Source organism: Echeneis naucrates, chromosome 6 (genome assembly GCF_900963305.1).
Source record: "Echeneis naucrates chromosome 6, fEcheNa1.1, whole genome shotgun sequence".
Classification (NCBI taxonomy): domain Eukaryota; kingdom Metazoa; phylum Chordata; class Actinopteri; order Carangiformes; family Echeneidae; genus Echeneis; species Echeneis naucrates.
This window is the reverse complement of record NC_042516.1, coordinates 8580614-8593942: the sequence shown is the minus strand read 5'-3', so window position 1 is coordinate 8593942 and position 13329 is coordinate 8580614. Positions and strand designations below refer to the sequence as shown.

Genomic DNA, 13329 nt, shown 5'->3' with positions numbered 1-13329 from the left:
GGAAAAAAACGTGCTCGCCTATTACAGGACATACTCACGGCGGATGGCAACCTGCTTTAAATGAACAAGCCACTTTCTTGGGCGATGCAGTAGGATACTTACGAGAAAAAAACAAACAAACAATCAGAGACCAGACAATAAAAAAAGAGATTCTGTGAAACAACCTCAGAGTTGCTCACACTCTTGAAGTAATTATGCAGGAATAAAAATCCCTACATATATAGGTGTATTCCTACACATTCCATACGTATAAAATATAAATCATGAAAGAAGAGATTTAGGAATTAAAAGCTTTTATGACCAGATTTTTCTTGTAAAAACAATTCTGTGACTGTGAACATTCTTTACATGCATACGCAATGAGAGTGTTCTGTATAACACTGAGCTTCAGCTCCCACGACCCTGGAAGGATAAAAGCAGGCTGAAAATGCAAAAGAAAATGGGTGGATGCTTATCATAAAATCCTTATAAACTTAACTGAATACCGTTGAGGAAAAGGAAGTGTGGCCCATGGAATCAAAATTGAACTGAATCATAACGCCTTTTTTGATTTACACCCTTAACGGAGAGCATAAACCCACAAGTACATTACTGCGAGAAATGCACACGTCAGCTTACTCTACAGTGTCTCCACCTCAATGGCAGTTACACTCAACAAGACTAGGTCAAAACCTATTATTTGGTTAGGCCGTGTCATACTGTAGGCTATTTGCACTCTTCCCGGTTTCAGTACCAGCCCTTTATTTTCTCAGCTCATGCTCACGTAGAGGGTATTTTCAACAAAGCTGTTCTCATTTCCATGCTTTCTGTTTCAGTTGTCAAACAACGGTAAGAACTACGAAACTGCGTTTGAAATATTGTCCATTACGACTACATGTTAACTAGCAATCATTTCCAAGCCATTTCAAAGCTGCTACTCGGCACTGGTAAAATTCGGATTTTATAACTGTGACACCATTAAAACTGCATGCTGCCAAGCTTACATGTAAAATGATCTTTCCGAGAGTAAGTTAAAATTTCATTTACATTTGTTGCTGTACAGTAAGTGGAAACAAGGAGATATGCCTGCAGAATGAAAGCCTGAGCCCACAGAGGAATGCTGATGAATCTCTTAGCAGGAGTTTGTTAAAAAAAATAAAATAAAATAAAATTGCATGTCACTTGCTGTACCGATATGTGAAATCGGTGACAACAAACAAACCACAGAGGTGCAATAGTGGTTTTTCATAATTTTGAAAGAGGCCCCAACACTCCGACAGGTGGTTAAACCTCAGCAGTCCGCCTGTCTGTGACATTCATATTTATAGTGCTTGCCCACCATTGCAATCCTGCCAAGACTCGAACCTGATTGGCACAAAATGTCATAGTGCAATGAAAAAGTGCCAACGATGTAATAATGGTAATAGCTTTCGAGTCGTGGGAACAATTCCACCAACTCCTTCAGGCATTTCTAAAGTCCAAAAAAGATACAAAGATTAGTGGTTATGGCTTTAACAGTTATTGAAAAAGTTGTTGGCAGTGAATGAGCTTCACTCTGATATGCTGAAGGCCTTGAATGTTGTCCACCTGTCATGTTTCACACATCTCCTGAACGGCAGAAACCTTCGGCAGTTGCAGCTGTGGCCCCAAGTAAAAGACTTTAAGTGTCTATGAGCCTACCCTCTGAACGAGGGTACAATGAAGTGTGAAAGTGACAAGTGGCATAGTACTAAAATGTCACGTTGAAAATAGAGCTCAGCCTGAAGGTGAAGTTCCCAATTTATGGACACAAAGCTGAAATGTGTTGCCTGTGTAGGTTAGGATCATAGAGGTAGAAGCCAGACATTTGGGAGGAACTTGGAATGGACCTTCTACTCCTCAGCTCCTCCTGAAAACAGACTGTTGAGATGACAGAGAAATTTTATAGGGAAGTCTCTGGGGTGGTTCCCTGTGGAGAACATCTGGCTGGGAGGAGACACTGGGAGCAGATCCAGATCATATTTATTTACTTCAGGCACACATTAGATGAGGAGAAATCCTCCATAAGTGTTTAAGAAAGAACATCCTCACGATCTGTATTTATGTCGAATAGGTTGGATAAAAGGTTGTTGTTATGTTTTTTTTGTTTTTTTTTTGGAGGGGGGGTTGTGTGTGTGTGTGGGGGGGGGGGGTTGCTTGTGGGGACATCCCAAATATTGCTTTAAGTAAAAAGACACATTCCACTTTCTTTATTTACTTGTCTTTTTAAAAATAAATGCTGTTATGATACGAGAGAAAATTATTTCATTATTGGCACTTTCAACTAGCTCCAGGCCTGTTCACCTGAATAATGTACTCTAAATGCTTTTTTTATGTGCATGCAACTTAGACATTAAGATAAAAAAATAAATACAAATCCTATTGCAGTTTCATTTCAGAGTGATCTGCAAAATGGGAGCTGGCAGTCAGACAGGGAAAGGAAATGTTGCCATCAGGGGACAGATTGTTTATGCGCTATTTCATTTGAGAACAGGAATGCCAATAGCTCCCTCCTTCTATACTATGAATCGGAGAACCGCATGCTGCAGGGCATATCCCTTCTCTGTCACCTTTGAGGGCAGCTCCATCATTGCCTGAGGGTTACTACACTATAGAGACCACGGAAAGGTAGAGGTAGATGGAGAGACAGCTGCTGGAGAGAAAGGCAGCCAGTAGTACTTCTGCAGCGAGCAATTTACTGTTATGTTTTTCGCTGCAAAAATACAGTTTCTATTGTTTATGCATATGCCACAGTATCTCAAAGTTCATGGTTTCATAAATGTTTAAATTTGGTACATTTTTTTGAGAGGTATTTTTATTATTTTTGAAATTGGTGCGCTTTGCAATTTGTGAGACCAAGCGTAATTTTTACATTTTACTTTTATAACACCCAGAAAAAACACATACAAAAATAAATGTATATAATAATAATTATAATGAAGAAGAAAAACTCTTTGGCTCATAGCTTTTTTTGTGCTTTCCTTCGCCTTATCTGTTGCTGTGATGGAACTGTTGTGAGCTTATCAAAATAAGAGAGTAGAGAATCCCAGGTTTTGTAAAATGTTTTGGTAAAACCTTTAAGAAAATATTAGATATCTTCAAGCTTTAAAAACGTTATGTCAGAAAGCCATACAGATGTTTTTGGTGGTGGTGTGGATTTCCATTTTTATAAGTATTCTCCTTCGTGCTATGAGGGTTGTGAACGCAATCGCATTTTCCTTACTGCTTGACATTACAAAGTCCCCTCCATGTTCCCCAAATATAGCTATCATGGAGCTGGGCTGCAGATTTAAGCTAAAGGCTTTATTCTAAGTCTCAAATACTGACGTCCAGAACTCTCTTTACTTAGAGCGCAACCAGAGCATGAGAGTTAAATCTCCCCTTACTATTCACCACAGTCACATTTATCATCTACATTAGAATATACTTTGGCCAGTTGTTCCTGGCTTGCTGTAGTGAGTATGATGAAGTTTAAACATGCACAAGAGGAGCTCCTATTCACCATGCTGAGAGCTCTGCCTGTCCCACACAGCCGCTGATATCTCAGCCCATAATTCTTTTTCCAATTTTTTTAAAATGTTAATGATGAATTGTACAATATACTTGCATTTCATACATCTCATGGGGTCTGAGGGGTCCCCACTATATCATCCATAATCAAATGTTCAGGTAACTGAGAGAAATACAGGATTTGTGCTTGAACCAGTCAATATTAGAAAAACCTGGATCTTGTTTGAAATATTGAATGTGTTGGCAAAGTTCGTAAGTTGGGGAAAACCTTGTGCTTTGGCCCTTATAAATTCCACCGTTTGTAAGTGTCATCTCACTTAGTGCCATGAAACAGGACTGTGTATGGACAGGTCAGACAAGTTATAGGTTTGCCTAAACTTTATCCAGATCCTCAGCACTGAATTTACTACTGGACTGGAGGAGGTGAGGAAGAGAAGGGGAGTTTTGATTTAAATAGTTAAATAGTGAAGCAAGTTTACAACACTTTGCGCTTCTGTCATGCACGAGCCTGTTTCAGGGGGCCTGTAACCAATTAACATTTTTTTTTTTTTCCCCCTGTAGGTTCACTCCCCAATATTAACTCATCAGATTTGGTGCAAGCTCACTTTTCTTTCATGGTCTTTCAAGTGATCTTGAAGTTTTGCCACTCCATAAACATGTGAAAATTGCTCACCTGTTGAGCAAAAAAGCACTTGGGTAGAAAAACTGGAAGACTTTGAAATAAGTACAAAAGTGTGGATAGTACATTTATTTTCTTACATAAATACATTTTGCTGCACCGCTGAAGGTCAAGTTTAAGTTTCTCTCATAGGGGAGTAAAGTTAGCTTCAAATAAACTAGAAAATGAAGGGGGCCCATTAATCCTTCTAAACTGAGCGTCTGCAGCGGGAGCCACTGCACTCCGAATTATTGTACGTTTGTGAATGTTTGCTCTATCTGAGAAATTCTAGCTGTTTCTGGATGTGCTTATAGGTACTTCCATTTGTGCTGTTGCCAGAAGTCAGCATATCCACTCCTTTTTCCAAACTGTGTAGATTGTGTCGTTTGAAGCTTAATTGTCAGGGTTTTCTATTGCTAAAACAAACAGCAGGTTCAAAGAGCAGTTCTGTCCAGTTCCTCTGGATAAAGGGAAATATTATCAACAAAGCTTATTAATGACCACAGCAGCTTGTGGAGAAGAGTCAGTAGTTGAGCCCAGGAAGCAACACTTTGGACCAAACCCAAACCTATTAAGTATAGAAAGCGGGTATCTCCATTGAACACAGTCAAATGCCTTCTAGGCTTCCAGGGAAAGGGCCACCTCTGCCAGGTTTCCAGACAATGGGGAATGTAACACAATTAACAATCTGCACACAATAACAAATGAGTGACAGATATAACAGTATTTACTCTATTAGCTATCACTTCGGAAAGTATCTCAATATCGACATTCAACAAGGATACGGGCCTGTAAGAGCTGCATCTTTACCTGGCTTCAGTAAAACTGTGAGGCTCTGTGGTAGGGCCAACTGTTCAAAGGAGTGATTGAACATGTTAAGAAATAAAAGCATCAGTTGAAGAGTAAACTTTTTAGAAAACCTGACTGGAAAACAATCAGGCTGTGGACTTTTTCCCGCTCTATGTGTCTCTTATTGTGTTCTGTTTTCCAAGTTTCCACTTTGTTCTTGTCTAATAGTTGGGATGTTAAGGCTCTCAAGAACTCCACTAGTTCCTACCAGCACCACCGTCTTCCCTTCCCCTGTCCATCCTTCTGCATCTTGCCTGTCCTTTGTATAATATAGGGGGGACCTATATTCACTGTGGTGTAGCACTGCCCTCCCTGCCACACAAAGGTCATTCCACTCAATAAAGATCTACAAACCAGCTTCTAGGGAGGTCTGCTGATATTCACACACACACACACTGACATAATAAAATATTTAGCTGCAAGACTAAAAGTGTATCAATCTCATATAATGTTGACACCCTGTGCTGCTAAGCTATGAGGACAATTGCAAAAAAAGGCTCTTGAGAAATTCTGTAATGTGAGAGATGTCTTGGGTATTTCTTTCTTGTATGTCTTGTATAATTTTGCATAACATTCTTTAAACATGTTGTTAATTTCTTATGGGTCTATTGTGAGTTCAGGAGGTGTTTTACTAATAATTGGTATTAGCCTGGTTGTTGAGCTGCCTTTTAACTGATGAGCTGGAAGGCACCCTGCCTTCTACCGCTACTACTACTAATACTGGTGATCAAATTTCATGACGGAGATAATTACTTTTTCCTGTGCTTGCCTTTATTGCTTGATGCTTAAAATGACATTATTTGCCCTCTGAGTACAAAACTAAGGATTCCCATAATGTGGATGGAGATACAGAGTCTGTCTTGGTTGGTTAAAAGAAAGTTGTCGGCTGCTTTTGATATGTACTGAAAAGGGTTTGTATTTGAGAGTAATGGTGCATTCAGTCTCCAAGTTGATTTTGCAGGGTAACTGAGTGTACCCTCAGATTTCAGATTTCAGGGGGGGCTGAAATCTTCAGTACTGATACAATCCCTTCAAATTCAAAACAGAACAGGAGCGGGTCTGTCCTCTGAACACTGACAAACCGCAGTCCTACTGTACTTTAACTTCCAATAGTCCATCTTACCTCATGTTGTTATCCCCCACACAGCAATCCCCATTACACAAAACTAGCAAATACTTGCAGTCATCATGCTGACTCAGCACAGGCAAGTCATTAAGTGCTCACCCAGTTCACTTTAAACAACAATTTCTTCAGCTACACAGTCAGGCGGTCGAGCTGGTGAAACAGTAACGAACTGAATTTACAACACAAAGGTTGCCTAAGTGCATCTGACAAGAGAAGTTAGGAAAATGATTCACACACATCTATGGGCCTTATGCATAAATCCATTACGGTTTTCAAAAAGCACCTACAAACCACATCAACATTAGCCTATGATTTAATTATCCAGCGCAACACAAACATTTTTTAATTTAGGGATTCTTATCGATTGAACTCCAGCCCATTTCACCCGCATCATTAATGAGGCAGCCGATTCATTGTGGTTCCCAGGTCCATCTGAAACTGTTAGTTGTTCATTTGCGGCATCCTGGCACTCATAAGACTCCTTGGCTTTTTATGGTGACGAAAAAACTAATGAATCTCTGCTTGCCAAATTCAATTCTGAGTCGTGTGTAGGGTACAGCAGGATGACTGATATTTTCTTCCTGGACAAGAGCTGTTTATTAGGTTTAAATGCTGCACATTTCTTCACCAGAGATGTAGACATGTTTGGGTACATTCTCAGTTTGGAGCTGCCTCCAGGTCCACCGTAGTGCTTTTTTCTTCTCCTGAAAATGGTGAAAGCAGACCGAGAAGTGTGCGATTGTCCTCAATGATGCACACGTTCCCGTTCAGGTGAATCGTCAAAAATGTTTCATGTCCAATAACATGTTGGAAGCCAACTTCACTGAAGACTGGTCTTTCTCGTTGTCCTCAGTAATGTTGAGTATTTGAAGATTAGCCTCTCAAGAAGGCTTTTCCCGGTCTTCCAGCCGGTAAAGAAGGGTCACGGTCACGAGATTCAGTTTAGTTCCACCTTGTCTGTAACTGGTCACAGTCTCTGTCAGTCCATTCATGGAGGTTTGAAATAGGGAAAATTACTTCAGTTAAAGCAGAAATGTCCTCTTTCAGTGCTGTTCGTTGTTTGCCCGTTTCAGCAACTAGCTGACTCATGGAAATGTCATCTGAGGACGTTTAATTCACTGCACGTATTCATGCTAGCCATTGTGGCAATTGTGCAAGTAACACTGGCTTATGGTTGAGCAGCTGAAGATCTGTTTTTGTTCTCTCATGTTGCTCGTGTTGTCTTTTCCAAAAGTATAAGCAATGTCTTCAACGCGGGGCAGATAACTGTGGTCAAAACGGCCTTCTTTGAGAAGATGGGCGAGGACCTCAGCTGTCCCTTTATCGCTGCACAGTTAAACCCAAAGCTTATGTTTACATGTCTGTCTGTGACACTAACTGGGGATCTGGAGTTAAATGCTTGCTCTAGGTTTGGTGACTGGGCTAAAAGGAACCACAGTGACTCAAACTTCTTTAATTTTTTTCTTTTCCTTTCTTTTTTTTTGTGAGGGATTTAAAGGAAATAACATGTCGGGGGGGAAAAAAGAACTCCAGAAATGTCAGCATACCAGGATGCTTCTTGACTAATTAAATATGAGTGTCACACAAAAAGCTGAGAGCAAAACCACTCCAGCTGGCCTCTGGCCTTCTCTTCTCTGACATGCTATCAACTCTTTCATTGTGTGCATCTCTGAAGTACCTGAGGCAAACACCCATTCAATACAGACTAAAAGCCTTCTGTAGTTTGTTTTTAACTTGGTGAACATATTCATACGTGTTTTTTATGACACAAAATATGAAAAAATATGCCAAAGCCTCAAAATAGAAAAAAAAAAGGTTCAGATAGTCATGTCTGTCGCATGTGTAACCAATCCCATCAATTTAGGGTGGAGCAAAGGAAGATGAAGCTCAATCACTACAGAGTTCACATACACGTATGCATACTTTGCTGCTACTGGATGCCTAAATTTCCCTCGAGATCACACAGGTTCCCATCCAGCTATTGATCCACACATTCATCTATCCATCCATCATAGTTCCACTAATCCTTTGCCAGCCACACGCTAATAAGCATCGCAAACAGAGAAGATGCTAGCTGCACCAACTTTTCTGATATTGCTGATTTTGGTGCACAGGAGCCCCTCAGCTGAATGTTTGACTGACACAAAAGAAAAATGGATGATCACACACACAATAATTCCTTCACATAGCATCTCAATACTGGCTCTACCTGCAATGCACTGCATACGGTATGGTGAAAAATTGTGGAAACTCCATCAAGGATTTGGAAACGTTTATTGTTTCACTGCTTCGCGTTATGTGTAAAATCTGCATCACACGCTTGTAAATCCAACAGACATGAATACTAATTCAAAGGGACGACTGTGTATGCAATTTTATCCATTTGATTTGTGCCATAAGATGATGAGTGATGAATAGTGTGGAAGATAAAAAAGAGATAGAAATGAGTACCTACCACACCGTGATGTAGTCGTAGATTGGCTCTGTATTTATAACAGAGAAATTAATGGAAATGCCATATCCAGGGGGTACTCTGACAGTCCACATGCAGTCCTGGAAGTGTGGATACTCGGCAGGGTGTCCAGGAGAATAAATAGTGCCATTCATGGAAGTTATATTCCCACCACAAAGAGCTGGAGGGAGTGGGGGGGGGGAGGAAAATCAGGGTGGTAAAAATTTAAAGACAGTCTTTAATTCACCTCGAATCTAAAACCAACTTTTGTTGGTATTCATGGCTAACTATTGATAAATCAAACCATAACTGCATGTAATTGGGTTGTCACTGGCATACTGGTGGTGGGTGGGGGGGGTGAGGAGGGCACACCTGTTTGATGTAACTGCAGCGACTGTTTGTGTTGAACTTGACAACACTGAGTGGTTTTGACAGTGAACCCCTCCACCCCCAGCTATCAGAGGGAATATGCTAAAATTTGACTTTGAAACAGGAGTCAAAGTCAAAGTGCTGCCCTCAGCATCAAAAAGAACTGCATACTCGACTGGGGCAATTCGGCGTTCACAGGGCAAAAACAAAATTATTCTCACACAGATACTAAAGTCCTAGGCAGTGCTTCGCTTAACTGGTGAAAGCAAAGACATCATTTATCATACCTAAGAAATATCTAAAAAGTCTCTTGGAAATTTACAAAAGAGACCGGTATAATCAGCTTTGCAATAGATGCTCCATATGTGATTATAATGGACTGTATCAGTTCACAGTGGAGCCGCTGTACAGCGGTGGTAAGAGTGGCTAAGTTGCTTTCCTGTGCCTGAATGATGTGACAACAAGAAAAGTGTTGCCGTCTTTACTTTCGTCAGCTTCTGAGTAGGTAGTATTCATGACTTTCATTTCAATTGTTCATTTGTACACCTTTTTTTTTTATATATAATTTTTCCCACCATCTTCTGGGAAACAGAGATACCAATAAAATAAGAAAAAGGAAAGGAATTTCATGGTTCCATGATTCAAAATATCTTGATTCTAAAGATGTGCATGATTGGTTCTTGCACATGAGCAGTACCGGTTAAAACTAGCCGTTGCGATCAAAAAAGACTCTAGCCAGTCACCTTCACAGCGAGGTATGGGGTGATTCCAGTTTCTGCTGACTCCATGCAGACAGGTGAGAGAGGGCTCTCCAAGCAGAGTGTAACCGAGCAGGCACTCAAAAGAAATAGTCATCCCAACACTGTAGTCCTGACCAATCACTATGCCGTTGCGGAAGGGTCGGGGGTCTGGACACCTCTGTAGCTCATATGCTGGGGGGGAGGGAAAAAAAAAAAAAAATCAATCTCGTACAAGCCAGATGAGGTTACGGAACACGAGGCTCTAGACATCAAATAATGAGGCACCACTATAATACTCGGGGTAATAGGGCAGGTGATTTTTCTTTCATTATTTTGAAAATAAAAGGTCTTGAATTGTAAATGATGCCATATAATATCACATATTTTAACACTGGCTTTAACAAATAAAATTTCCCTCTGAGAAAAAACATGGCCAATAATATTGCTATTCGAGGATTGGATTTCTCAACAGAGGCCAGTATTGATTTCTTTTTTTCTTAAACCATTTTTAATTCACCCTCAGAAGACGTGTCTGCCTTGCAGGACTAATTACTTTCCCTGGTCTAAAAATGGACTGCAAGTCTTTTAGGTTTCATATTTGCAAACTCTTCAATCCTTTCTCAATTTTTCAGATCCAGCTATTATAACACCAGCTTTGCTTTCTTACCCTGGTAGACAATATGGAAGCCCGGTTTATTCTGGGAGTAGTCACTATGGAAGAACAGAGTGGTCTCGTGGGTGGTGCTAAAGAGGGAGTTGGGGACCACGGGGCCACTGAACCGGTCAATCACTGTTCCTGTCTCCAGACTCCCGCTGCGGATTTCCAGATAGTCATGAACAGGCTCTGTTGAGAAGTTTAGAAACTGCAAATGGATCCCTAAAAAGCAGAAACAAAGGGTTACTTCAATAACATATAATCTATATGACTGAGTTCATTTGTACGTTGGTTGAAAGGAGAGGGGAGTAAATGTTTTGTTCTGCATGCAACAATGCAGAAAAAAACGGCACAGAAGATCTAACAGAGCTAAAAGGAGAAAGAAAGAAGAGAGGAGAAGACGGGGGGGGGGGGGGGGGGTAATTGGGGAGTGACAGACCAAAGCCAATAGGGAGCCGAACTCTCCAGCTGCAGTCCAGGCTGCTCTGGTAATTCCCTGGGAAGCCCGGGCTGAGGATGACTCCACTGAAGTCTGTCATAGAGCCGCCACACTGAGCTGAGGGAGACCAACCAAGGAGAAAGAACAGGTCACTTCTCCACAGAATGGCTCGATGCGAAACAAAGAAAAAACCATGAAGAAGATGGAGAATATGCCAGGGAGGGCAAAGATTATTTTGGACAGTATGTGTGTGCAAAGTTACAGGACACGCATGATTGTGCATAAGATATGTGCACAAGCTCGGAAAGGACGGTAGTTCTGCTGCTGTGTGCACTTACCAAGTGTTCTTGTAAGTATGTGTATGTTCTCACATTACAAGCAGACTGTACAAGGAGTGAGAGAGAAAATAAAAGCCTGTGTGCTTTATCTACTTCCGATCAGGTTAGGGTGTACCCCTATATTTGAGCATGTCCATGAATTATGCTTTTACATCTCTGCTTCCCTGTATGGATTATGCTCCACAAGGGCATTTGTGAAAAACATGACAGACTGAGGCACATTCCTTGTTTGGCGCTTTAAATAAAAATAAATGAGGGAGTCAATATTCAGTACAGCACCACAGTTATGCTCAGTGGGGGCAGTGATTACTTTACCATCCCCCTGCAACACGCTACTTCTCCTCTTTGATTGTGCGTTAGAGAGCACTTCAGCTTGCTGTGAAGGTTACACTCACCCCTCCCTTTTTGTGGCACATGCCCTAGTCTTACAGAAACACCCAGGTACAATACAATTACAGTCACCAGGCATATTGATATAAACGTATAGCTGAATTATTCCTCTTTATTCCATCTCAATCTAAACACGCCTGTTTATCTGGCAAATGGTTTGAAGCATGAGGGGTATCAGCACTATTTCTCTGGAGACTATCAGCATAGAGAATGGGGGGAAACCTATCTTGGGATTTAATTGTGCTTGTGTTGGGGGAAACTTGCTTGACCTGGTTGTGTATAAAATGAAAGTGAAGCAGAGAGGAGAGGCACTTATGAGGATGTTATGCTATTTGTGCAGGGGCATGAAACCACTTTGATGTGAGTTTATCAGCAACAAAGTGAATTTGGATCCTGGGGTGTTGGGATCAGTGTATGCATTGCAGACCGGAGAGGAGCTGAGCTAACGAGCGAGCACACGCATTGAAGAACAGGCTTGTCAAGAGCAAAGCGGGATTTACTTCTCCAGTGAACCGTGAAAACCACAAGTTGAGAATATTTACATGATGCGCGTGTATGTGTGTGCATGTCTTTGTTTGCATGTAAAAGAACCTATTTTTGTCTATGTGTTTGTACTTACTGCTCGGGCGTGCTGGCACTAGTTTGTGTGTGCATTTGTGTTCGAGTGTAATTGAGGGCAGCAGAACAGTGAGGTCTCAAAGCGGAAAGTGCAGCACTTCCTTTGTAATTTCTGGAATCTATCACTGTGGCAATCAAGTTCAGATGAAATGTCAAGGGAGTCGAGAGACTATCATCAGAGGTATCAAAAACTGACACACTGAAATAGTGAAAAGCCTTCAACTGAAGGAGAAAACAGAAAAGTCATAATCCCCACTCCAAACCGCCCATCATTCTGTGATCTTACAATGAAATTGTAGCTTTCCCTAATGCTATAACAAGCCCACAGTGGGGCCATTGATCTATTGTGACGCTGTTCATGAGTGAAGTGCTGGCATGGAAAAAATATAAAAAGAATAGATGGAATGGAAGGCGTGGAAAAAGTCAATGAAAAAAATTTGACTAGCAGAGGCCAAAAAAACAAAGCGAACCTGTGTTTGAGGCGACAAATATGCTTTTGTTGTCCACACTAATGCCTCATTGGAACTCTGCATGCTGTCAATGTCAAAGCGTGAAAATAATACATTACCTAAACACAAGGGTACTGGGTAATTCCATCTTCTGACAGGACCAGGCATGCAGGTAATATATACATTACCCTGTTGAAGAAAACAGAAGAAAAAAAAACCAATACATTCACTGAAATACCATGAAATGAAAAGAAAAGAAAAAAATGAACACCAACAGATCAGATATTTTACTTCCATCGTGTGGATCTTTGGAATTTGTTAACATTCAGATTTTGGTATTTCTCACAATCCCATTCTCAAGTTCTTGTGTGTAAATATTTGATGGTATCAAAGGTAGGAGACAGACCCCTTGCTGTTAGCTGGGCAGCAAGAATACCACCTGAGGTCTGACTACTGAGAGAGGTGCTATAGCCTAAGAGAACAAGGAAAGACAGACATCCTTTTCCCACACTCATGTTGATGTGTGTTCATCGTTTGTAAAACATTTATAGCAGAGTCAGTTAGTATGGTCTGGATGTTTTACAAGTGAAGACGCTTGTAAAATGCATATATTTAAGTAAGTATTCAAGCCAAGATTTAATCCAACACTAAACCTGAAAACCGGCATCAATAAAACATTGTATGTATTTACAGTCTTACCACACACACACACACACACACACACACACTAACCCAAGCA

General features: G+C 40.9%; 1 protein-coding gene across 3 annotated transcripts in view; it reads right to left on the bottom strand.

Moving 5' to 3' along the window:
* The window catches only part of LOC115044612 (CUB and sushi domain-containing protein 3-like), a 203345-nt gene that overhangs the window by 62236 nt on the left and 127780 nt on the right, over positions 1-13329 (bottom strand). For all 3 annotated transcript variants that reach the window (XM_029503737.1, XM_029503739.1, XM_029503740.1), the window contains 5 exons: positions 12710-12779; positions 10796-10912; positions 10369-10578; positions 9705-9893; positions 8596-8773 (listed from right to left, as the gene is read on the bottom strand). In XM_029503737.1, the coding sequence (XP_029359597.1) occupies positions 8596-8773; positions 9705-9893; positions 10369-10578; positions 10796-10912; positions 12710-12779 (764 nt within the window). The remainder of the gene's footprint in view (positions 1-8595; positions 8774-9704; positions 9894-10368; positions 10579-10795; positions 10913-12709; positions 12780-13329) is intronic.